The sequence below is a fragment of the Camelus bactrianus genome, chromosome 1, assembly GCF_048773025.1.
Source record: "Camelus bactrianus isolate YW-2024 breed Bactrian camel chromosome 1, ASM4877302v1, whole genome shotgun sequence".
Classification (NCBI taxonomy): domain Eukaryota; kingdom Metazoa; phylum Chordata; class Mammalia; order Artiodactyla; family Camelidae; genus Camelus; species Camelus bactrianus.
The window spans coordinates 73,232,922-73,257,914 of record NC_133539.1 but is presented as its reverse complement, the minus strand read 5'-3'; the positions used below and the strand labels follow the sequence as shown (position 1 = coordinate 73,257,914).

The 24,993-nt window shown below is 43.9% G+C and overlaps 1 protein-coding gene and 1 long non-coding RNA gene across 2 annotated transcripts in view; both read left to right on the top strand.

Annotated features, from left to right (window-relative positions):
* Nucleotides 1-24,993, top strand: part of LOC123614783 (uncharacterized) — a 654,335-nt gene that overhangs the window by 610,136 nt on the left and 19,206 nt on the right. Inside the window, exons 9-10 of the long non-coding RNA XR_006722257.2 lie at nucleotides 2,881-3,166; nucleotides 18,358-18,465. This is a non-coding gene — a long non-coding RNA (uncharacterized LOC123614783). The remainder of the gene's footprint in view (nucleotides 1-2,880; nucleotides 3,167-18,357; nucleotides 18,466-24,993) is intronic.
* On the top strand, nucleotides 15,022-17,620 carry SOX2 (SRY-box transcription factor 2). The gene has a single exon (XM_010947837.3). The coding sequence runs from the start codon at nucleotides 15,557-15,559 to the stop codon at nucleotides 16,520-16,522; it is 966 nt and encodes a 321-aa protein (XP_010946139.2). The 5' UTR covers nucleotides 15,022-15,556; the 3' UTR covers nucleotides 16,523-17,620.

The window sequence follows — 24,993 nt, the reverse complement described above, 5'->3', positions numbered from 1 at the left end:
CGGTAGCCCCCCTCCCCCATCTCCCCAGCACGGCTTGCTGCTTATAAAATTGGAGAGCTCAACTTTGGACCAAAGCACTTTTGAACAGTGAAGTTTCCAATTCAGAGCCATCTGTAAATGCCCATAAATCGGTATATACGGATTCCCCAATCAGGTTAGAAAGCCTATAACTTAGAATCGTTTTGGTGATGTGTGTTTGCTCCAGCAAGAGAGGAGCTGACCAGACAGCTTAAGTTTGTGGATACAGAAAGGTTTTTCTTTTAAAGCAATTATCCAGTTGCAGGCAACTGGTTCTTGATTCCCTCACCTACCAAGGCAGTTTGTCACTTTGGCCCTTCATCGTGACGCATTCCGCATTTTTTAGTTATAAGCTGAAGCCTTCTCCCATGTCAGAGAGAGTGCCATTGCATTACTGCTTTTGAGACAACTTTGGGGGAGATACCTACAAAAGTGTTTTCCTGTCCTTAAGAAGAGAGTGAGGCCAACTGAGAGATTTTAAACTTCCTTGTGGCTGGGACTGAATAAGATGTATAAGGTTTACTCACCTTTAGATGCCTTAGGGTACTCACTGACACCTTCCTATCTTACAGACTTAGATTCAGTCCCAAATCCCTCCCATGGTGGAAAGAGGACAAGCAGTTGAGATTCTTCTTTCAGTTCATTAGGAAAAGGAAAATAGCTTTTATGAGGTTGGGGCATCCTTTATAAGTTTTGATGTTCAGGAAAAAATGACAAGGAAAGCAGGAAGAAAGTATTCTGTTATTTCAGTGGATTACTTTTCTAGTGCAAAGTTATGAAACACTGGATTAAACATTTTACATTTGCTGTCTCTCACTCCACCTTTAGTTAGAGGAAGTATTTCTCCTATTGACTTTCAGTTTTGCATAATGCCCCCTCCACCTTTCCTACGAGAGAAAAGTAACACACTCCTTAGCCTGTTCTATTAAAGGTCACTCTTGACTTATATTCTCCACTCCCTCCCTCCCCCGACACACTTATACAGGCATGTTCTTGATCCAGAGAGTGTTGAGATGTGCCTAACTTTTTTAGTATTGCCCTGACTTTCATTCTTTTTGAACTGATATTGAGGTGTTTATCCTGAGGCATAAAATGAATTATTGAGAAACAATCATGTGAAATACTGTTTAATTTCCTGTTTTATTGTTTGTGTTTGTTTTTCAAGTTTCGTAGGAAAGACTTTAATTGGTGTCTAAGTAATAGTCCCCAAGAATCCCTTATTAGATTACTTTAGACTAGTTGTAAACTAGTAACTATTGTTTCCAAAAGGGAAAGTAAAAGCTAAGATCAGTCAAAAGATTCATTTGAGTGTTTATCTTTCTTTTATTTTGAATGGTTTTGGGGAAGAAAAGGAGGACTAAATGGGGCAGGGGGCAGAGATAGAGAACCCAGTGAAAACTTGTTTTTAAGATTAAAGCCATTTTCCCAGACTATTGTCCAGCCACAAGTGACAAACACAGAGCCAAAGTCATGAAAGTGGATTACTGTCACACTGGGCTATTGGAGGCCCAGAGAGCCCTGGCATTAATTCCTACAGCAAGGTAGCTAAACCTAGCCATCCTCCCCAGCACTGCCCCTGCAGCGCCCTCACTGCCTAACAGTTCAGGGTTCAGAGTTGATACAGACCTCTGCCAGGTCTAGGTGACAGGGCTTCCCCTCCAAGAGGAAGCAGATGTGCTCTGTGGAACTGAGGGGGAAGCCGGGTGGCTCTAAGAATAAGCCTGAAGGGATGGGGTGCTGTAGCAGGAAGACTGTGGCCACCAGTCCCCTGGAAGGATAGCAATCAATGAGTCAAAGCTACCTAACAGTGAATGAAAGCGAGCCAGGAGGAGGCCCCTTTGGGTCCTAGAGACTAACCTTTAGCTGGTTCCCCTCCTCCCCCTGGACTCCCCTCCTAGGTTTTCTGGGATTGGAGACCTAAACAGAGGAGAAGGGGAGCATGGTAAGAAAACATGCCTAACCCTTCTCCAACATACATGCACGGCTGGAGCTTGCAGAGATCAGGAGACACAGCTCAAGCCCTTAGTGATCTGTGTCTGGCTTGTGCAGTTGTGCATGGTCAACAGGGGGTGGGGGGCGGCGGGAGGAAAGCCCGGCTTTCTCCAGTCGCTCTATCTGGGGGTGGTGTGTCTCTTCTCCCCCAACCCTCCACCTCACCCCATCAAGACCAAATAGAATTGAAACTCCATTGCCTCTGCCTGCACTGAACCTAAAAACTCAGGATTCGATAAGGTTACTACACCATTGATACAATTGCAGATTTTTTAAAAGCCTCCTCAAAGAGACAGATGTTTGGGCTGATTAAGAATTGAGGAGGAAACCTGCAGCTGCACCAAAGAATAATCTATTGGACAAATATTTTAATAAAAAAAAATATGAAGAGATCAGCCCGACCTTGCAAGGTCTTCTGCTTTAAAAAAATCTTTATCAAACCCCTATTCTATGGCTTCAATAAACAGAACCCATTACCTCACGGCATCTTTTGTTGGCCCCATACAAGAGAGAACAAAATGGTTATTCAGGGGAACGCTTTCGATTTTTATTGTGGGTAGCCTGCACAAAGAGCCGTGTTATTGTATTTAAAAGAACCATCTGTAGCAGAAACAATGGCATCAAATTATCTTTGAATACCCACTGAAAAAACATAAAGCTTTTTTTTTTATTCTTCTTCTGTACGGTGGGGGGATAGAGCAGTGTTAGGATAACTGACTTTTTTGTTGTTCTCTGGGTGCATTCTTCTCGCTCCCCCTCTCTCCCCCTCACCCTCTCTCTTCTCTCTCTCTCCCTCTCCCTCTCTCTCTCTCTCTTTTAAAAAATCAGCCATTTGGGGTTTTAAGCCATAAACGATTTTTCTTGTTGCAGGGGATTGCAGTGGCAAAGCTAGGCTAGGTCTTGGAGGCTGGTGTAAGGCGAAGCGGGTGAAGGCAGGAGGCTGATGGAGAGACTGGGGGGAAGAAAAGCCGAAATGGATTCACTGTGCCTTGGATGGAGGACGAGAGGGGAATTGCAAGCTCCTTCAGCTCGTTCTGTCCGGTGAGAAGTGATCAAGCTTGGGCTGACAAGAGGCTCAGGGAGCCCTCACGTTCTTTCGCTTTTTTACCTGCCAATCAAACTGCTACAAGACAACACCCTGATCTGGCATGGACATGTAAGTAGCTTGCAACCCAACTTTGACATTCACTGCTAGCTCACTCCTCTCCGCCCACCCCCCCAACTCACTTTCTTCCCCTCTCATTCTTTTTTTTTCTTCTTCTTTTGACCTTTAAGAGATCTGGAAATACACCCTGTGTGGCAGTCACTTAACACAGGCAGATTTAAGTCTGAAAGCGTTAACTTTTGGAAGTAAATGCTAATTTTGATTTCTTTTAACATGCAGAAATGAAATGACATTATTTTATTCTCTTTTGAACAGTTTTAGTGCTGAGCATGATCAGTTGCCTTGCAATGGTGTGTGTGTTTCCTTTCCTATGAAAATGAAGAAATCCGTGAGCCCCCAGAGAGAAATGCAGAAATGAAAAATTCAGGCTTCCATTTAGAAAATTTTAAATTCTACCGTTTCATCCCTACAAAGAACTTTCCCCAAACCAAGATTATCGAGAGTGGTGATTTAAGTCAAAAGGTACATATGAAGGGGTTGCTACTGCTTCATCTGGCATCTTACTATTTTGGTGGCGGTGGTTGAGGGGAGGGATGCGAAGAAAGAGAAGGAAAGGGACATGGCGACACCTCGTTCTTTATAAGAGATTGACACTGAGAGGGCTAGAAAAGCAAGAGGGCAGGATAAGCAGGAAATATTACCTGAGAGAAGGCATTACAGAGCTTGGCGAAGCTAGAAGCTAGGAGGGCTTCTGTGGGAAGTTGAGTGAGGGGTGATGGGGCTTGCTCTCTGGCGCCCTCTAATGGCAACTGGAACCAATGTTTTACTTTCTTAATTCAGTACAGGGAAAAGCAGCTGGGTTTTTGTTGTTGCTGTTGGTGGGTTTTTTTCTCCGCAGGCTTAGAAACTAGAGACTATTAGAGGAGTAAATTGATTGTTTTCATCCCGGAAACTTATGTATATGCCTTAAAATTATCAATGTTTTCTCCTCAAACATTCCCGCTCTCCCGAAATTTTCTTAGAGTAACAGGAGAGACTAATGGCAAACTGACTTAAGGAGGGTGGCCCGTGCCCAATTAGTAATTCAGGAAAAGGGAATCCTTTCCACCTGAACAGCATTCTGACTCTTCTGATCTACAGGGGAAGTGCAGAGGGGTGGGGTGGGGAGGGATGATTTGGAAATTGCAGATTCTGACACGGGCTTATTATAATACAATTTAAAGGGGGCTCTTAGGAACCTCTGTTATTTCGACATGTGGTAGTAAGGGGGCTTTCCTTCCCGCCTCCTTTTTCCTTTTTCTTTTTCTTCTTTCTTTCGTTCTTTTTTTTGAAATTTGGTAGATAAAGGTTAATCTTGGGCTGAATGATAGAGCTATGATTGACAAGAGAAAAGGTGTTGAGGGCAGGTCGCGCTGTCTTATTTACAGCCCACTGCTTGCTGTAGAGTCTTTGTTAGGACTGGAAAGCTAATTTAGTGCTGATCAAAAGCACCACAGAGTTAAAGGACTGGTAATGACTGCTAATTTCATTTCAGCCTCATGCATCCCCAACTGCTGTAATTAAAGACACGCTATTTAAATACAGGTGAAGGGTTTTTTTTTTTTTTAATTAGGGTGGGGGTGGGTGGATTACAATTTTATTTAGATTTCATCTTATACATGGGTGTTTTGTAGTCCAACATCAAAAAACATTTTTAGAGTCACTTCTTGTCATTTATACTTGGCTTTGCAGAACAGGCAATGTGAAATGTGTCAATCACATAAAAGTCTCTGTTAAAAGAAAGGAAGAAAGAAAGGAAAGAAAGAGAGAAAGAAAGAAAGAAAGAAAGAGGATGCAGAGGAGTAACTGGGGGGGATTTAAATATTTGGGTCTCTTTTCTTCCCCTTCAAATTAATAGAAGAGCCTTCGAAATAGGTAAAGTATCTGAAACTTGGGGCAGGGTGAACAGGCCAAAGTGATGGGTGTCAGTACTTCTAAAAGGATCATGTGAACAGATGGAAAATATATATTTCAAATTAAATAATTTCCCCCACACTGTATCTACAGTGTTGGCTCAGAAACCGCATAATTCCTCAACCGATAGGAGTTTCTTTATGAGAACATCAAAGGGTAAAAAGCTCTGCATTTCCGTAGTTGGTTAAAATTGATAACCCCCCATACACACACTTACGCGCGCGCGCGCACACACACATCCCAAAAAAGAATTTAGCCTTTAATCTCTTTTTATCCACGAAGACTAAAGCTCTGTACTCGACCCCGCGAGCAGCTCTCGCCTTCCGGGGCTGGAACCCGGCTCAGATGTGAAGCGGCGCTGAGCCGCCGCGCAGGTTCGTGCCCAGCGCCCCCTGTTGGACACAGTAGGAGCAGCACAGCACCAGTCCAGGAAATCGCTAGAACCTTGCTCTGGGGTAATAACCCTCCAAAAAGGAGATGGGGCGAGGAAACAAATTCTCATATCCTTGAAAGATAATATAAGTTTCACTCAATAAAGAATCAAAAGGCGATAACACAATTTTAATTCAATAAAAAATAAAGACTAGCCTATTCCTCCTATTCCTCTTCCTCACATCCCAGCAGCCACTCCCTACCCCCGTTTGGGTTTGGGGCTCTTTTCAAAGATTCAGCAATAGTAAAACAGATAGAGAAGCATGATTAAAAGAGAGAGAGAGTTTTTCTCTGTAACAGTGGAGAACCAAGCAAAAGTTACTTCTTCCGTCCTGTCCACATTTCAAAAAATAAAACCGAAGATGCTGCTGCGTTCTGCTTTGACGTTGTCAGCAGCATCCTGAATGGCCTCGGAGGGCCGTCAAGTATAGTAACTGAGTCTCTTAGTAAACGAAATAACTTGCTCCTTTTTTATTTACTTTCAGAGTGTAATGAAAAGGCTAGTCTCTTTTGAATGTTTCCCATCCCCCAAACCAATCCTGATCAAACTTTTCCTTCCCCGGCTAGTAGTTAATTTCCAGATATTATTTAAGAAACGGGTACCTGACACCTCTCTCTCTCCTTCTTTCTCTTTTCTGAGCCTTAGGCGTTCAGGAAAGGTGATCCGATGATAAAGAGTATTTTCTTTTGAAATTCAGCATTTTCATTTGACCAGGAATCCAAATTATCCTAGGGGAAGAGGAGTATTTTACACTTCCAAAAACTACCTGTCTGCATAAGAAAGAGCTTTGACTTTTTCTTTGGTCAGCAAACGAGGACAAACGTACACTTTGAATTCTTCCAGAAAGATAACTATAAAAATGACACATCCTCTGAATTTAAGGCAATGGGAAAATATGAGTTTGTCTAGGTGTTAAGATCAAATTGAAACAATTTGTGTGCTAAATGAACACGTGATCTCAACAAAGTGTTTTATGATTTTTAAAAAAACCTTAAATTTAGGGCTTGCTTTTTTTTTAAGTTTACCTATTGAGGGAAACTAGCTTAATTTCATAACACAATAACTTTTTAAAATATTTAATACTGTGGCTATGTAAGTTGTTTTTATGTTTATTTCTCCCACCTCCTACAATCTGTGCATCTGACATTGTGTTTTCAGGGAAATTTCTGTTCATTGAGATGAGAGATGCTTTCTCCATCTGATTCCAGAATAGAATCTCAGCTTGTGTTTCTCAATAAGTGAATCTGGATACAGTGGCAGGAAAAGAATCAAGGCTTTTAATCAGTTTTTTTTTACCTGGAATCCTATCGAAATGATGGGTAAGCGGGATTCCTGCTGAAGACAGACCCTCCCCTTTCCTTCACCAAAAGACTAGTCCCCACTGAAGAAATATTAAATCCTGGGCCAATTTTGGTGCCAACCCTGGTAAGGTGACAAACGGTGCTCTGAAAGCCACGGTTCAAGGCTGCCTGTGGCGTTGGGGAGGTCAAAGGCAGCAGACTTTTGGAAGGGACCAGCTGAATACACTTGCTATTCTGAAGTGATGGAGAATTTGCAAACGTAGAGGCTGAGATTTTGCCCCACCTCTTCTTCACCAGTGGTGGTGGGGGTCACAACCTGTAGGGTGAAGGCAAGGGTAGAAGCCACACCTGGCTGCTGGCAGGCAGGCAGTGAGCCCCCAACTTCCCAGGGCCCAGGGAGAAAGCTCAACCCCTAGTTTAGGAAAAAGAACTAAACAAGTGGGTGGCCTAGGCCCGGGAATACCACCCAGCTCTCCCAGCACAGTGTCATTTCTGTGGTTTCAGGCGGCCTCAGCCCCTGCTGGAATCTCACGCCCCACGGCGGCCAGCAGGAAGGCAGCTCTTCCATCTTTGGGGGCTGGGGAGGGGCAGTGAATGAATGACTCCTTAGTAGCAGGCAAAGCCACAACGCTGGCAACCCGCAGCGTTTTCTCCGCAGCAGCAAAGCACCCTTTAGGGGCAGGGCGGGCGTTTTTGGTCTCTGGTCCCAGTGTCCAGGCCTGAGCCCGCTCCTGTTGGCTGGGCGCCCTGCTTTGTAAGTAGTCAGTCTTGCCTGATTCTGAGGGCGATCCAGGAGAATGGGCCAACCTAGCTTTGGGCCCACTGAGTGCTAAGTCCTCAGCCCCCTATCCCCTCCATCCCTCATACATTTACTGGTGAACCCAAGCCTCACTCTGAAAGCCAGTGTATGGGGCTTGGAATTTGGTAGCTCTTTGGGGATGAGAAAATGATTATTAAAACCGAGATTGAAGAATGAACCCTCATTTATTATTAAGTTTGCTCTTTTACTTTGTCTTTAAACTTTTAAGATCCTTTAGTTTCCTTGATCCAACCCTGAGACAGACAAGGCATCAGGGAGGAGGCCCAATCCGGTTTGAAGGAACTGAGTATAGACAGACACTCATCTCTCCACCACTCGGGCTAGCAGATCAGCGCTGCCAGACTTTGGTCCTAATCCAGGGCCCAGCTGCTACGTGGGTTGCTGAAAGGTGTTGAAACTACAAGTACAACTTGACACCATTGAGCCCACAGTGCTTGTCAATAATCTGTGAATTAGGTGCAGAGATTGTCACTGTAGATCATAACAGTTGCTGAAGGACTCATTACAGTCTATCGTGTCAATGATCTTCAAATTAAGGGCGGGGGGAAGGAGGGAAGAGGAGTGGGGAGAGCCTAGAAAAAGGGAAGAAGGGTGGCAGGGGAGATAAAAGTCAGAGCCCTAGCTCCGAAGGAGCCTTTAAAGATTATCAGGCTACCGATCTGAGAATTCCATTGGGATGAGTTTGGAAGCCCAACTCCACCTGAGCCTGGGCTGGAAGCGGGGTGCAAGGGGGTGAGAAGTGGGCCCCTGGGAAGGCAGACGTTTCAGACATTTCTTTTGAGAGCAGAAGAGCTTTTAGGAGAGGGCTCCAGATGTCAATGGGAGGCCTTGAGGATGCCAGCCCGCCCAGGATGGGTGTACACTTTCATTCAGAGCACTTTCCAGGGCTAGAAGAAGCTGCAAATCTTGGAGAAAAAGTGGGTAATAGTTTTGTTTAGAGCTGATGGTGATTGTAGGGTGATTTTTTTTTTAATGGTTTGTTTTCAGCTTCTTTTCTTATGAACAGGTGAAAGTCTTTTCCCCTTTTCCTTTGATAGTACTCCTGTCCCTCAAGCACACGTTAAGAACATCTTTCTTTCCCTGATTTGCTTTTGGGAATGCCAGAAACCTCTGCCTTCTGAAATAGTTGAGTTATCACTTTTTGTGAGTTTGAATTATGTCTGATTGTACTTCCAGAAAGGGGACTTGCAGGTAACACAGGAGCAGTATGCACCATGAGATCTCCAGAGGGAAAATAGAATCCCATTGCTAAGAGATCAGGCTAAGGGAAAGACGATCCCTCTGCTTGGTAGATTGCCGGTGCCAACAGTCACTGGGCTGTCACTTACATGTCATTTAATATGGTCTAGAGAAACCTTAAGGAAGGCTTAGGTTTGTTTTTCACACAAAATTTGTGGTCACAACTAAATGAAATAATCATGGTTGGAGAATTTGAAATAACCGCCTTTTTCCTAAAATGAGGGTAACAATCTCAATCACTGGAAAATTAGGATCCTACGGAAGCCTTGTTCCTCTGGTATGATTAATTGCACAAGACAGTGTGGTCAATCAGGGAAGTATGTATGTAGACTCCTAAGCAACGATTTTGAGGTGTGGAAAGGCATATGGGTTTTTTGGGCCACTTGCAGTTCCTGGTAATCTGTTTGCCAGGGTTTGTATATTTGTTTTTCATTCCCTTCTCCTAAATTTTAATATCAAAATCATTTTTTTTCAATGCAGATGAAAACCACTGGTGGCAGCTCTTCAAAATTTGTTTGTCTTTTTTAAAAGGGATTTTCTATTTAAGTAATTAGATTATTTAATGGGCACACTGAATTTTTCCCTGGACAACAGCTGCAGTGCAGAGACAGAATCTTGTGTTAAGATTGCTTGATAATTCAGAAATGGAAATGAAATTGTGAAGTGTAAAGCCCCTTTTCCAGAAAATATTTGAGCTGGAATATATGAAGGATGTACATATATAATATTATAAGCAATATGTTGATTATTATATATAACCCTGAAGACATACACAAATGATTATATATTACTTTTGTTGCTATAATTTGCAAGAGGAAATATATTTAGTTTTCTAACTATTGAGTTCTTTTAAAAATGTATTTATTTCATCAGTGGAAATTAGATGAAAGAGAATGAGTATAAAAAAGGAGCTGAATGCAGAGCAGCTCTGCATTCCTTAGGTTTCAAGGGTCCTTACAGCTCTTGAGTGAAATTATTTGGTGAAATTGGGTCTGGACTGAAATAGCATTTGCTATCCCCTTGTTCATTTGTTATGTGTAATACCACTTCTGGAAATTAAAGGCAAGGTGCTGAAAGGACAGACAAGAAGAAAAAAATATGATTAAGCAATTTTAAATTGTCTGTCTAATTTGACTTGCATCCATATGCATATCTATGCCTTAGTAAATAAAACGGGATAAAGGTATATGCTTGTTCTCAGTTTCTGCTAGAAACATTTATTATTGCTATTCCTGTCAATAATCCTTCACACTTCCAAAATCTGACAAGTTTGGCAATATGAAGAAAATGGAGGAAATGTAGATGAAAGAGTTTCTACCATTTTGAAAACTGCCCAATAAAAATTGAAGTATCCCCTCTAGGATTTCCTGTGCGGAATCCTTCACAGGCTGAAGCAAATGAAGTTTGCTACCAGTACAATTCTATTCTAAATTTTGCTCTTACGTTGAATATTCTAACTTTTTCCAGCTTAAGTTTTATTGATTATTTTTGGGAAATATATGATGCTTTTCTAAGGAAAAGAAACCCTCTAATACCTTTCTTTACCTCCATTTGTCTGTGTTTGTTTCATAAATCTTGGGGAATTAAGTGTTGATCATTCTGGAAGTTTTGTGGCAGGATCCAGTTTGGTGTGACTGAGGGCTTTTTGCGATTTAGAGGGGAGAAGGACACATTTTAAAAATTGGTTATGCCAGTTTCCCTACTCTAATTCTCAGCTTTCTTTTTTCTTGTGTTAGGGGATAAACATCAATGAAATCTTATCTCACCAGATTGCACCAGCATTGTCCTAAACATCGAAATCTTCCTTTACTTTTGGTTTTTAAAATCTGGAATTCTTCTTGGGTTGTCGTACTTCTCTTTCTAGTTTTATTTGCCTCTTTCCACACTGCTGGTGTGATCTCTTTCACTGCAGCATGATCACTGCTATTGTCACTTTCACTGGAGCTGGCTGGAAGGTTAGGATCCGAAGGAAACATGGCAAAAAAAAAAAAAAAAAAAAAAAGAAAGAAAGAAAGAAAGAAAAGAAAAAAAACCTTCATTTGGTCAAATCTGGCTCCTAATATATTTAACCAGTTCCAGAATTAGAAAGCCTTTCTGTACAGTTTCTTCTATTTTTCTCTCTTTTTCTCCTTATGTAATGAAATTAAAACTTTTGGAGCCCACAGTTGACATTTTTCAGAAAATTGAGTTATCAAGGCAGTAATTATTTCACGGGGAGATAAAACTCTCATAGCCCTAACTGTCAAATAGGGCCCTTTTCAGATTTTAATTACAAAATAAAATTAGTCTGCTCTTCCTCGGAATGGTTTGTGAGTGGTTAAACAGAGCTTTCCCCCCAATACTGGTGGTCGTCAAACTCTGCTAATTAGCAATGCTGAGAAATTCCAGTTAACAAGGACATTCTCCAAGACTGCAGGTTCCCTGCCGTTTGCCTTCATTTCCATAAGAAGATTAAGAGAGGAGGGGAACACACTCAAATGCAGATGCAGAAAAGAAGCGTTTTTTAACAAGCATCATAATAGTAAGATGCTTGGCTAGTTCTCACCTAATTACTGCAAGTTAAACCTCTATTTGCCACTAAGAAGAAAAAATAAGTCTACAGTCCCCTATCTCCACAAAATTATTAGTTGGCTTCAGATATAATACTTGAGGAAGGATAAGGGGAGTTTAGGAGAGAAATATCAATGCCAAATTTTTTTTAATAAAATTTAGTTACACTTAATCAGTTAAGGACTTGGGGTTAGGACCTATAATAAAACAAAATCAAATCAGAATATCCTGGGAGTTAAGCATTTTTGTTCTTAATTTCTAATCTTACTCTGAAAGTATACAGCTTTTTCTGCCCAATGAAGGGAAATGTTAACTCTCTTTGGATTAAGCACTTTCAATTTTCATAAATTGTGCCAATGGCAACATTTTAAATTCTCCGAGGATGAAGCACCCTCTTCCAAGTCTTATTTTGATTCCCCAGTAGTCAATGGTGTATTGTTATTAGTACTGTAGCCGTCTGTTATAAACCTAAAACAGTGCTGCTTCTGTCATCTATTATGATTGTTATAGTTATTATTATATTTAGGGCCCAGTGATGGTGCTGGATTGAAATAGAGTGGCCGGTGATCTGATTTTTTTAATGCATATGTTCTAAAAAATCTAATGAGAAAATTGTTTCTGCTATCACCATCTTCTTTAATCTTATTTTCATAGCACATTATTATGCATAAATGCCAGCCACAGTTAGTTTATTGCCTTGATAAGTACAGCAGGCTTAATTAAAATAAAGCTGTAAATAAATGCAACCAATGATAACACAATTGTAATGTATTTCCATAGCTTATTTATATGATAAAAGCAATTAACAAAAGACCTAGCCAGCCCCTTTAACCTCTTAAATGCATTATTATAGAGTTCAGGCACAAACACATGCATCTGAGAATGTGAAAAAGCTTTTATATATCATACCAAGAAAAAATGTGTGCCTCTTACTACCACCCTTGAGAGAGAGATTTGCTTCTAGAACATTTGCTTCTATAACTATCCGTTATTAATATTTATTTTAATACATATACACCGCTATTATCCACACCAACCCCTTGGGTTTTTTTTCTTCTTCTTCTTCCATCTTAATTATCTATAAGCTTTTATTTAGTTTTCCAAATAATGCTATTAAGTGCAGACCAATGCATTCACAATCATAAAGTGAATGCTTGATCTGCCCTCCAAGGCGTCTGGACAATCATAATTCATTCATATGTTGAATCTCATAATTTGTACCTATTTTTTCCCATGGTTTAACCTCCCACTTATCTCGAGGTTGTAAGTACCTTTCTAAGTTAAGCAAATTAAATCTGATTCTTATGATTTGCTTCCATAGCTTATATGATATGTTAACTTTTCTTTTGTTTAGATTATGTGTAATTAGTTTGATCTTCCTCCCATCCCCCTCATTTTTTTTCCCTTCAATTATTTCCAAACACCTTCTTTTAAAGGTAAAAGCAATAGTCTTGGGAAAGCGAATTCACCAGTAGGGGGCGCACCAGCCACATCCCTGAAACCAGACGCGCTGAAAAGCCGGTGGCCGCTTTCCCTTCTCCAGATCCTCTCAACCTTTTCTCTTTCCTACTCTTCAGGTCCATGTTTAGCTTAATATTACACCTCGAATAAACAGAAGACACTACTTTATTTTGAAGACTGCCATATACTTATGCGTTTCCAGAAGGCTAGTCTCATCCTTCCCGGGTTCCCAGTAACTAAAACGAATCATAACTTAGGAGAAAAAGAGAGAAACTGCTAGAGGAGGGAGGGAGGTAGAAGAGGTTGACTGGAAATAATGATTTATTAAGAAAAGTCTGCTAGATTCTTTTTCACAACTTTTCCGGGTTTCCAGTGGATATGCTTATCTTAACTTTGACAAAAACAGAAAAGCCTGGGAATGCAGGGATTGGAGAAGTTGGAGGGGAAGGGGGGGACGGTTATGGGAAGGTTAGTAAGGAACAAAACAATGCACAGTTTTGTAAAGATAATAAATGGAACATGGCCGACAGATACTATTCAGTACATTTTCTTAGGGTGAGTAAGGATAGATCAGGGGAGGAGGGGGGCGGAGAGAGTGTTACAGAAGAAAGAAAATAAGTAACTCTGATGGTTTAAGCCCTTTATAAAAAAAAGAAATGGCATCAGGTTTTTTTTTTCTCTCCCCCCCCCCCCCCCCGCTTTGTAGTCAAGTGCATTTTAGCCACAAAGATCCCAACAAGAGAGTGGAAGGAAACTTAGACGGGGCTTTGTTTGACTCCGTGTAGCGACAACAAGAGAAACAAAACTACCTATTTGTAACGGACGTGCTGCCATTGCTCTGCGCATTGAGCGCCTACCTATTGAAATCTTTACGTCGGGACAATGGGAGAGCGGCTAAAATTACTCTCCTGGGTCCTGGGAGGGCAGGATTCCTGAGCCCCTACCCCCGCCCCCATCCCATCCTCCTCTAGCCCCAGCCTTGCTGGGCTACCCCTTTCCCCAGTCCTGCTCGCCTTCTTCCTGCCTGCGCGGCCTGCACCTGTGCCTGGAGAGCAAGCACCACTCCCGCCTCCCAGGCCTGGAGGCCCCTCCGAGCGCAGCCCCAGGCCTAGGCGGCCGGGGCGATGCAGCCACCGCTGTAGAAGTCACTGGGGGAAATGCCAGGGCTGGTCGTGCTTGAGTCCTGGGAACTCTGCGTGGGAGGGAGTTTGTGAGTGCGGCTCAAAAGCCACCTCCAAGCCGTGCCCTGGGATGCCAGGAAGTTGAGATTACCCTCCCCCATAGCCTGTACTTCTGAGCGTCCTTCTGTTGATCTTTCTTCCCCCTGCGCTCTCTGGAAAGCGGCACCACTGGGATCCCTCCGTGGGGGAGGCTAAGGAGGAGAATGGGGAGAGAGGACGCGCATCCCCTTGGCACCGCCCGAGTGGAGAAAGACGGGTGGGAGATGTGGCGGGGGTGAGGGCCAAGCTGTGGTTTCCTGCCCGGAGGGCTGAGTAGGGTAGGGAAGAGCGTGGACTCGGCAGTTTACCCAGGCCCGGCCTAGCCTCAGCTCTAGAGGCGGCCGCACTTTCCGAGCAGGATTTACTTTTTAAATAGAGCAAATTATGTGGAAGCAAGGAGGGTTCTGAGGACACAGCTTTCAGCCTCCTAACTTCTTGTCGGGACAGTGTGAGAAGAGGGTGAGCGAGCATCGGCAGTCGTGGAGGGAATGGGGGCAAGCGAAGAGCCAGGTTGGGGAGAAGCCCTAGAGCGGCTGGCGCTGGGGGAAGTGAGCGGGGCAGCGGGAGAACAATGACACACCAACTCCAGCACGGCCGGTTCCCTGAAGTACCAGTAGGACAGTCGCCCCGAACCACCCTTTCTGCCCTGCCCCACCCCCACACCTCAGCTTCTCGCGCCCCTTCCTCATTTCAGCGGCGCGCACCAAAAAGTAAATCAAGATTAAGTTTAAAGAAGAAAAAAGTCGTAGACTTAGTGCTGTTTACCCACTTCCTTCGAAAAGGCGTGTGGTGTGACCTGTTGCTGCGAGAGGGGATACAAAGGTTTCTCAGTGGCTGGCAGGCTGGCTGTGGGAGCCGCCTCCCCCTCCCTCTTCCCCCCCCGCCTCCCCCGCGCGGCCCGCGGCGCGGCAGGCCCCGCCCCCTTTCATGCAAAACCGGGCGGCGAGGCTGGGCTCGAGTGGAGGAGCCGCCGCGCGCTGATTGGTCGCTGGAAACCCATTTATTCCCTGACAGCCCCCGTCACATGGATGGTTGTCTATTAACTTGTTCAAAAAAGTATCAGGAGTTGTCAAGGCAGAGAAGAGAGTGTTTGCAAAAGGGGGAAAGTAGTTTGCTGCCTCTTTAAGACTAGGACTGAGAGAAAGAAGAGGAGAGAGAAAGAAAGAGAGAGAAGTTTGAGCCCCAGGCTTAAGCCTTTCCAAAAAATAATAATAACAATCATCGGCGGCGGCAGGATCGGCCAGAAGAGGAGGGAAGCACTTTTTTGATCCTGATTCCAGTTTGCCTCTCTCTCTTTTCCTCCCCCAAATTATTCTTCGGCTGATTTTCCTCGCGGAGCCCTGCGCTCCCGACACCCCCGCCCGCCTCCCCTCCTCCTCTCCCCCCGCCCGCGGGCCCCCCAAAGTCCCGGCCGGGCCGAGGGTCGGCGGCCGCCGGCGGGCCGGGCCCGCGCACAGCGCCCGCATGTACAACATGATGGAGACGGAGCTGAAGCCGCCGGGCCCGCAGCAAACTTCGGGGGGCGGCGGCGGCGGCGGCGGCGGCAACTCCACCGCGGCGGCGGCGGGCGGCAACCAGAAGAACAGCCCGGACCGCGTCAAGCGGCCCATGAACGCCTTCATGGTGTGGTCCCGCGGGCAGCGGCGCAAGATGGCCCAAGAGAACCCCAAGATGCACAACTCGGAGATCAGCAAGCGTCTGGGCGCCGAGTGGAAACTTTTGTCGGAGACGGAAAAGCGGCCGTTTATCGACGAGGCCAAGCGGCTGCGAGCGCTGCACATGAAGGAGCACCCGGATTATAAATACCGGCCCCGGCGGAAAACCAAGACGCTCATGAAGAAGGATAAGTACACGCTGCCGGGAGGGCTGCTGGCCCCGGGCGGCAACAGCATGGCGAGCGGGGTCGGGGTGGGCGCCGGCCTCGGCGCGGGCGTGAACCAACGCATGGACAGCTACGCGCACATGAACGGCTGGAGCAACGGCAGCTACAGCATGATGCAGGACCAGCTGGGCTACCCACAGCACCCGGGCCTCAACGCGCACGGCGCCGCTCAGATGCAGCCCATGCACCGCTACGACGTGAGTGCCCTGCAGTACAACTCCATGACCAGCTCGCAGACCTACATGAACGGCTCGCCCACCTACAGCATGTCCTACTCGCAGCAGGGCACCCCTGGCATGGCGCTTGGCTCCATGGGCTCGGTGGTCAAGTCCGAGGCCAGCTCCAGCCCCCCCGTGGTTACCTCTTCCTCCCACTCCAGGGCTCCCTGCCAGGCCGGGGACCTCCGGGACATGATCAGCATGTACCTCCCCGGCGCCGAGGTGCCGGAGCCCGCCGCCCCCAGCAGACTTCACATGTCCCAGCACTACCAGAGCGGCCCGGTGCCGGGCACGGCCATTAACGGCACACTACCCCTCTCGCACATGTGAGGGCCGGACAGTGAACTGGAGGGGGAGAGGGAAGAAATTTTCAAAGAAAAAGAGGGAATGGGAGGAGAGTAAGTAACAGCCTGGAGAAAAACCCGGTACGCTCAAAAAACAAAAAGTCATTACCCACAGCAAATGACAGCTGCAAAAGAGAACACTAATCCCATCCGCGCTCACGCAAAAACCGCGATGCCGGCAAGAAAACTTTTATGAGAGATCCTGGACTTCTTTTTGGGGGACTATTTTTGTACAGAGAAAACCGGGGGTGGGTGGGGTGGGGAGGGTGAGGGAATGGACCTTGTATAGATCTGGAGGAAAGAAAACTACGCAAAACTTTTTAAAAGTTCTAGTGATACGGTAGGAGCTTTGCAGAAAGTTTGCAAAAGTCTTTACCAATAATATTTAGAGCTAGTCTCCAAGCGACGAAAAAATGTTTTAATATTTGCAAGCAACTTTTGTACAGTATTTATCGAGATAAACATGGCAATCAAAATGTCCATTGTTTATAAGCTGAGAATTTGCCAATATTTTTCAAGGGGAGGCTTCTTGCTGAATTTTGATTCTGCAGCTGAAATTTAGGACAGTTGCAAACGTGGAAGGAAAAGAAAATTCAGATTTGGACACTTTAATTGTTTAAAAATTGTACAAAAGGAAAATTAGAATAAGTATTGGCAAAACCATCTCCGTGGTCTTCTTTACAGGAGCAAAAGTTTTAGAGTGTACTAAATTTTTTTTTTTAAACTTACTGTTACAAACAAAAATGGCCATGCAGGTTGACATCGTTGGTAATTTATAATAGCTTTTGTTTTCCAACTTTCCATTTTGTTCAGATAAAAACATGAAATTACTGTGTTTGAAATATTTTCTTATGGTTTGTAATATTTCTGTAAATTTATTGTGATATTTTAAGGTTTTTCCCCCTTTTATTTTCCGTAGTTGTATTTTAAATATTCGGCTCTGTATTATTCAATCAGTCTGCCGAGAATCCATGTATATATTTGAACTAATACCATCCTTATAACAGGTACATTTTCAACTTAAGTTTTTACTCCATTATGCACAGTTTGAGATAAATAAATTTTTGAAATATGGACACTGAAATTATGCTTGAGTCTTTCATTTATTTGGATAACACTGTGATTATAACCAGCTCCTTGGGGAATATACTGTGCTCAGCCAAGAAAGCGAAGTATCTAAAACCTTGGTATTCTAGTCCAGTAACATGTGTTAATGTTAACTGCAACAAATAAATGGCTGGATGATTAATTGAATAAGTACTCTTAAAAAATAGAAATGCTCCTGTCATTTCCAAAATAGAAACTAGGGACATATATTGTAAATCCACCCCCTCCTTTTCTAAGCAGCATGAATAAGCACGATGGGGACTTACACTGATTTGTGCCACTTGTTGCCAGAAAAGAGTCAATTCTGAAAATTTTCATGTAGCTTAGCAGATGGGGTATTGAGCCAAGTCAGAACCAGGTTGGCTGGTTTTGTTTTCGTTTTCTTCGCAGCACAATGGCCCTTTGGAAATGTGGTTATAGGGGAAAATGATGCTTCTTGTATCGGAATAATTGCAAACTAGACAAGCAAAGTGCTCATCTGCTGGGTGGGTGTTTGGATTACTCTGGCCCTGCTATTGTCTGAGAAGAAACAAGTGGTTTGCTTTCTTTGTTCCTTGACTTCATAAACTTTCTCCTCCACATTTTTCCAGTTTAGGGGTGAGGGAAACCAAAGAGCGTCTTGCAAAACTCCCTGACTTATGGCTATTTATTATTATTATTTATTTTCTTTTTTCCTCTCTCTCCCTCCACGAATTCCATTTCTTAAATTGGCAGCGCGGGTCCAAGCCTGTAGCCCCAAATCGGATAATCTGTGCAGCTGATAACAAGCAAAAGAGAAGCCAGGCAACAGCCATATTAAAGAAGAAAACAATCAACTCTGAGGTAGATATTTTACTTTGTCCGGTCTAATCACATTTGGAGATGATTGTGCTTTTGATCTGTTAACCATGTTTTACTACAGTAGTAGAGAAGTAGGGGGAGGGGTAAAGGGGTGGGAAAACAAGATTGGATTTGTTGTTTTCTTTTGCCCTAGGAAAGGTAAAGAAAGACTGTAGTTGTCCTCACTGGGAGCGGAAAAGTTGGGGAATCGCCGTAATCTTTGAATTAGTGATGTTTCTGAATCACAACCGACCTGCGCGCTTGGCGCAGCCACAGAATCTGTAAGACCCACTCCGGGACTTTTCTTTTATTCACTACTTATCTCGCTCTTCTTCCCCCACCGAAGGGGACCAGGAACCTAGGTCCCTCATTCTTAAGAGCGGGGGTTTCCCTCCCACAATTTCAAGGGCTTGTTGTGTCAACTTGCTACAACTTTGGAGAAGTTGGAATCCGGCTGCGCCTTCCACCCTTGCTTGAGTGAAGTACTGGCTGCAGCCACTATGTTAGCTCATCCCGTTGGTTTGCATCTTCTCTTTTTCCGAGAAAGTATTTCTTTCTCGTGTTGTTGCTAATGTTAATTCTGGGCTCAGCTGGGGATAGCCTCATATTTTCTGTATTTTTATTTCATGTGGTTTGCTTTAAGTGTTTGTTGGTTTTTATTTCTTCTTCTTCTTTTTTTTTTTTTTAATCCTCACTTTTAGAGTAATATTGTACTGGGAAAGGACAATTATTATGCCAGTTCCCAATTCTAAGTGAGGCATTTCCCCCCCTAATTAATGCAGAGACTCTAAAAGAATTTCCCCCGGCCTGGCCAGCCATTGTAATGCATATACGGATTATTCACGTGGTAATGAGCACATTCGCCAGTTCTTGCTCACACATACGAATAAAAGAAACTTTGAATAAAGATCCAAATGATCTTTCTGGGGGTGGGGAGAATATTCCCGGAATTTGAGCCAATCAACTATATGGAGTGTATATATTTGAAAAATAGAGATTATTAGAAATATGTATTAGGGTTTAGAGTAATTGTACTGCGCCTAAACTTCCTTAAGAAAAAAAAAAGCCCACAAAATCAGACTAAAGCAACAACTTTTTGGCAAAATGCTCAAGTTCAAATATTTTGCAAGAGGGAAGAAAGCAATATTGTAGGAAGTTGCACTAGTTTTGAATGATTGTTACTGCCTGCATAGAACAAGAGAACTCCCATTTCCCCTCCTATCCCTCTATATCTCCTAACCAAATGAAAGCCAAAATATTTTGTTTGCAAATATAAATCCTTTTGATAAACTGCATTTGAGGAAAATGATACATATTTCATTACTCATTTGATTGGGTGAAATGGTTCCCCCAGATGTGTAGTTTCATGGCTAGATCAATACTGAATATATAATATTTTAATTATAACATGATTTCCAAAAAGGGGGTAAACCCATAAGGTTGCCCAGAGATGATTATCTCCCAATGCTAAAGTTGGTTGTTGAGTGTTCAGTTCTTTCCTCAGGTTATTATTCTGCTCACTAAAACCATTCCGTTCACAGTCAAAAGGATGAATTTAATGTTTTGTTAACCTTTTACGATGAATAGAAATGTGCAGAAGGATGAGATTATAGTTTGTTCCCTCTGCAATTTCTTCTCTCCCTGCACCCCCCCCCATACTTTAAATAAAGAGCGTTAAAATATTTTGCTGAGCTGTAGTAGATTAGCAAGGTTTCTTGCCAATGCTGGGAAGCTGGTATTACAGACAGTCCCAGGGGAAAATGGCTCACATTAACCACTAAATGAATATTTGACAAGGGCTCATTCGGAGGTATTATTACTATAAACGTGTCCCTACTGGACTTTTCAAGGGTCAAAGAGCAACGCTTCAATTAATTATTTAGTCTGCTAGTAGATTTGGTTGTAATAGCTGTACTTATTTCTAGAACCGACACATTCTTACAGTAGGAAATCTCAGGAGAATCTTCTCCATCAGCAATGCCTCGGATTGAAATACACACAGAGCCTTGGCATTCTAAAGCTGACTTTTTCATAAAACCTTTTCCTTGACTACTGGGGGGTGGGGGTGGGGGTGGGAGGTGGATATAAGTCTCTTTTTCTATTTTATTTACCATTTTTGGTTTAAAAGAAAAGGATATAATAAGTTATCTTAATTTTACATCATGTCTGGCATGGTCTTTTAGGACCTAGCAATTTGAAGAGACAGGGGAGGGATTTATTTCTAACCTTTGCCTTTTCTAAGTGGAGATGTCACAGGATTTCAGAAACTCAAGAAGGCTCTGAATTTAGAAAGGGTACACATTCCCGTTTGCCAATAAAATTCTGGTTTTAAAATGGAAGACTCTGTAGGCTGACTACTCTGAGTTCTAGTAGTCTTAGTAAACTGGGGTACAAGATAATCCCTCCTCTCCTCCCTACTTATTGGTCTGAACACTTTCAGGTGTGTGTGTGGGGGGGGTGGCGAGTGTTCCATTTCTGCCGTGTCATAGGTTCCTCCCGTGGCCCCAGGTAGAATGGGAAGGGAATGATTTTGAGAGTAAGATTCTTTGACGATAATATAAGGTGAATGAATAAGAGATAAGCTGCAAGGGGTGGGGGGAATGGGATGCAGTAATTACAAACCCAATTCATTCAGCTTTTCAGAACTTTTGTTGTGGGAGCTCCATTGACGGGTTTTGAGCTGCCACTTTTCTCACATTATAAAGAACTGATCAGCGCCTCAGGGGGACAAGAAATACCGCTTAACTGCATAGTGATGGGGTCTTCATTTAGAACCCTTACACGAAGAAAATTAAACAGTGCCTTTGTGTGCACAAGGTTTACTTTTCAACTGCTAACAGTTTATAGCTAACTGCTCTGAGATTGAAGTTTGACTGTGGTTTGATCGCCTGCTAGTTGGCACTGCTTATTTATTTATTTGTTTATTGTAATTAAAAGAGCTTTTTATACCCCCCTCTTCTTGCTTTTGGAGGATTTTGCAAAACAGGTGCTTATATTTTGCTTTGTGGAAAGAATCTCCTTTGCAATGAGCTTTAGCAGAGGCTTGAGTTAACATTCTCCAGCACTTCCTCCCCCCCCCCGCGCCCCCTGCCCCTTATTGCCTTAAAATAATTTGCATCTCACTTTTTTATACTGCCTTTCCTCACTTTCAGAGAAAAGGTTGCTTTTCAGGACAGCCATTAGTAAGGTTGGGGATGAGGGCTGATTTTTTTTTTTTTTTTTTTTTTTTTTTTTGCTTTGCTTTGCTTTCTTTTTTTGACCGAAGTTGGAAGATGGCTGGATGGATTTCCTTAAGGATCTTATCTATGAAATGGATCCCTTAAGACAGCAGAAGGGGAAGAAAGTCTTGACCTTTACTGTGAAAATGTGGATACAGGCCAAAGGGACACAGCTTCCGGAGTTCTAGAGTAAGCAGCTGTGGAGGAGTTTTCCAAAGACAGGGAAATTGCCCTAACTGGAGAACTGGTTTAGTGTCTTTCATAGTTATTTTCTATTAAAAACTTTCCTGGAAATATGACCTCTGATGCCACCCGGGGAGATTTCGTAACCTCTCTCTCTTCAGATGATGCTGTTCAGTTTTACAATTTTTGTTTTCAATTTCTTATGTTTTGTTTATGGGGCCTTTAGGAAATACTGGATTTGACTTTCTTATTCTGACTAGAAGACTTCTCTTTGGGACGGTAGGCTACTAAGACAAGGCCACGATTTCCCATGGCAGAGAGCTCTCTTTCTGTATGCGAGTCTAGGTGGATTTCATTTTATGTTTTGGTGTAACTGTGACATTTCTGCTTCTTTGAGCGGTGCACTCAGCTTCTCTTCAAAAGCAAATAGACCGTCTTCTCATTTCAGACGCAAAGATATTTGTTACTTCTGGGATTTGGGGCATGAGATGCTTGCTCTACTTTGCAAAGAAGTGTCAGGTGATTTAAGAGCTCCAAGAAGTCACTCGTTTCATTACCCTCCGCGGCCTGCATGTACAGATTGAAGTGTGCACTGTTAGTAAAAGATTTCGGCGCTTCGAAACATCTTTTGCCTCCTTCCCTGGGCTTTGGTGCGGGGCGCGGCGCAGCGCTTTGAGCGCGCCGGCCTCCCACCCGCCTGCCCCAGGGAGCGCGCCGCGCCCAGCGCCCGGAGCGGATGCGCGGGCAGATGGAAGCTGAGGCGGGCGGGCGGGCGAGCGCGGGGCCCGGGACCTGACGTCACCGCGGCCCTGGCCACGGCCCCCAAGGGCCTCCCTGGGAAGGTGCTGCGCGGGGCGCGAGTTCTCTCTGCCCGGACCCTGCCCAAAGGGCCTGATTTCCTCTCTCAGCCTTGGACGCTGCCGCTTCGGGCAAAACTGAAAAATCTCCTTAAATGTCGCGGGCCCTCGCGCCTCTAGGGCCCTCTACCTCCTGCACCCCATCCGTCTCCACGTTGACCTCGTGACTCCGAACCTGGTTCTAGGCTCCAAACTTCCTAAATCAGAGACTGACTGACCCAAGGTCTGCCTTCCTCTTGCCTCTCACCCCCGGCCTTTACTTTTAAAGGATTGTTCGTCCCTGTTTGGTGCCAAGGATCAGCATTAGTTATCGCACTTAGTCTTTCCCATTGCCAAAGGTTGCGGATTGGCATGGCTGTGGGAAGCCGCTGGAGTGATGTGGGCTCCCCAGAATATTGGACCATTCTAGGATCAGACAGTGAGGGGTGGGAGGATGCAGATTCTTCACTTTCCCATTTGTAATATAGGGATAGTATATGTTTACCTCTCAGAAGATGAGTACAAAGCCCTAACACAAAATAGGATTAACTGATAGTTATTTTTATACTGTCCAGTGAAATTAGGTGATAGGGAAGGCAAGAGATTCTCATTTTAGACTCCAGAGATCAATACAGAAATTCGGGTTCTTCCTCTCCTCTCTGGTCTTGAGCGGTAAAATTAGCCTTGTTCAGACCACCCTTCTTCCTTTTCCAGTGCCCTTCCTCGCTTAGGGTTCATCTAGGAAGTTACCCTGCAAACTTGCCATCCCTGGGCCTCTTCCTGAAGGGAGGGATACCGACATTCCAGGCAGGAGTCGCCTCCACCCGCAGAAGGCAGGAAAATAATTACTGTATTAAAAGGAGCGGTGAATTCTTCCCGAGGGTTCTTATCGCTGGCGGCCAGGCCAGAAGCGGGACTGCGCCCCCACCCCCACCTCGTGACGTCAAGGTCTGCAGGGCCTAGGGGATGAAATGATTCGTTTAAGTGTTCTAGAAAGGGCAATCCGAACACATTCAGGGCCAGGCCAGTGGAGCTGGTCTCCATCCCCACCACCCAGCTCCAGCTCTTGAGACTGCAGAGGCTCTCGCCCGGTTCCTCACAGCAAAACGTAACACACCAGTAGCCAGAGTCTTCATGCACCCAACACCCATCACCGTGACATTAGAGCTTATAGGCACGCCCTTCTTCCATATGTATACATAGATATTTATGTGTTTCTCTATCTACCTATGTGCATATATAGATACACACACACACACATATATAAGTAAGGTTATTTGATTTGCTAGCTACAATTTGTTGTGAGGTCTAAATGAGTTGGTTTTGTTTATGTTTGTTTTGTTTTGAGATGCTAGACGAATTGCACCAAAAGCCTTTACAAAGTACACCATAGCTTTATTTGGCCCTGCAGAAGTTTCAGTGGTGGGTAAGTTTTCTGGTTCTGATATGGAGCCATAGTTAGGACAGCTGCTTCTGGCTTGCCATTGCTGTGTCATTTACACTTTCTTTCTCTCTCCCCTTTTAATAATTTGTATAGCTTTTAATCATCTTTTAAAGAGAAGGTATTGCTGGGAGTACTCCTTGGAACAGTGATTTAAACTGTAGATAAGGAAGACATTTGGTCCATGCACGCTGTGGAAAATGGATAGAATTATTTGTTGTATGGAAGCATTTCTGCATTTCTAGAAGATACACTTTCCAAGTTTTCTTTACAAACCAGTTTAATTCATTGAATGCCCTTGCAGTGGGAGGGGTCCTGGAAACTAGGCCTTATGTTATGATATGGGTTTGGGATCTAGCTGACTAATGATTTGCTGAGAATTAGCCAATATTTCACATTAAGTCAGTATCAGCTCACATCCAGGTCGATTTGACTATCGCACTTAATTCAAATCTTGATCATTGCATAATATTATAGTTTAATCGGTCTGAAATACTAAACGGCAAACTTGTCTTCTGTTCAAAGTCCTCTTCCCTTTCTTTGTTTCCCCCTTACTCCCACCTCCAAGGAAAATATCTTAAAATCAAGTTTCCCTTGTGAGAGTTTGTTTACCCCAACTTCTGTTAAACTAGACTAACACTCTCTCATCAGCTTTCTAAACACTCTCTCATCAGCTTTGTGAAATGGTGCAAAAACATCTTGGAACCTAAGATGGCAAAATAAACCTGAGCATATTGGGGGGGGGGGGGGAGACTTCGTTGTTAGGAAGTTGATTTAAATGTTTAGCTCACACTTCAGCCTCGATGCCTCCCTCACTACCCTCTCTTGCTTCACTCACTGCCTGCCCCTGGCT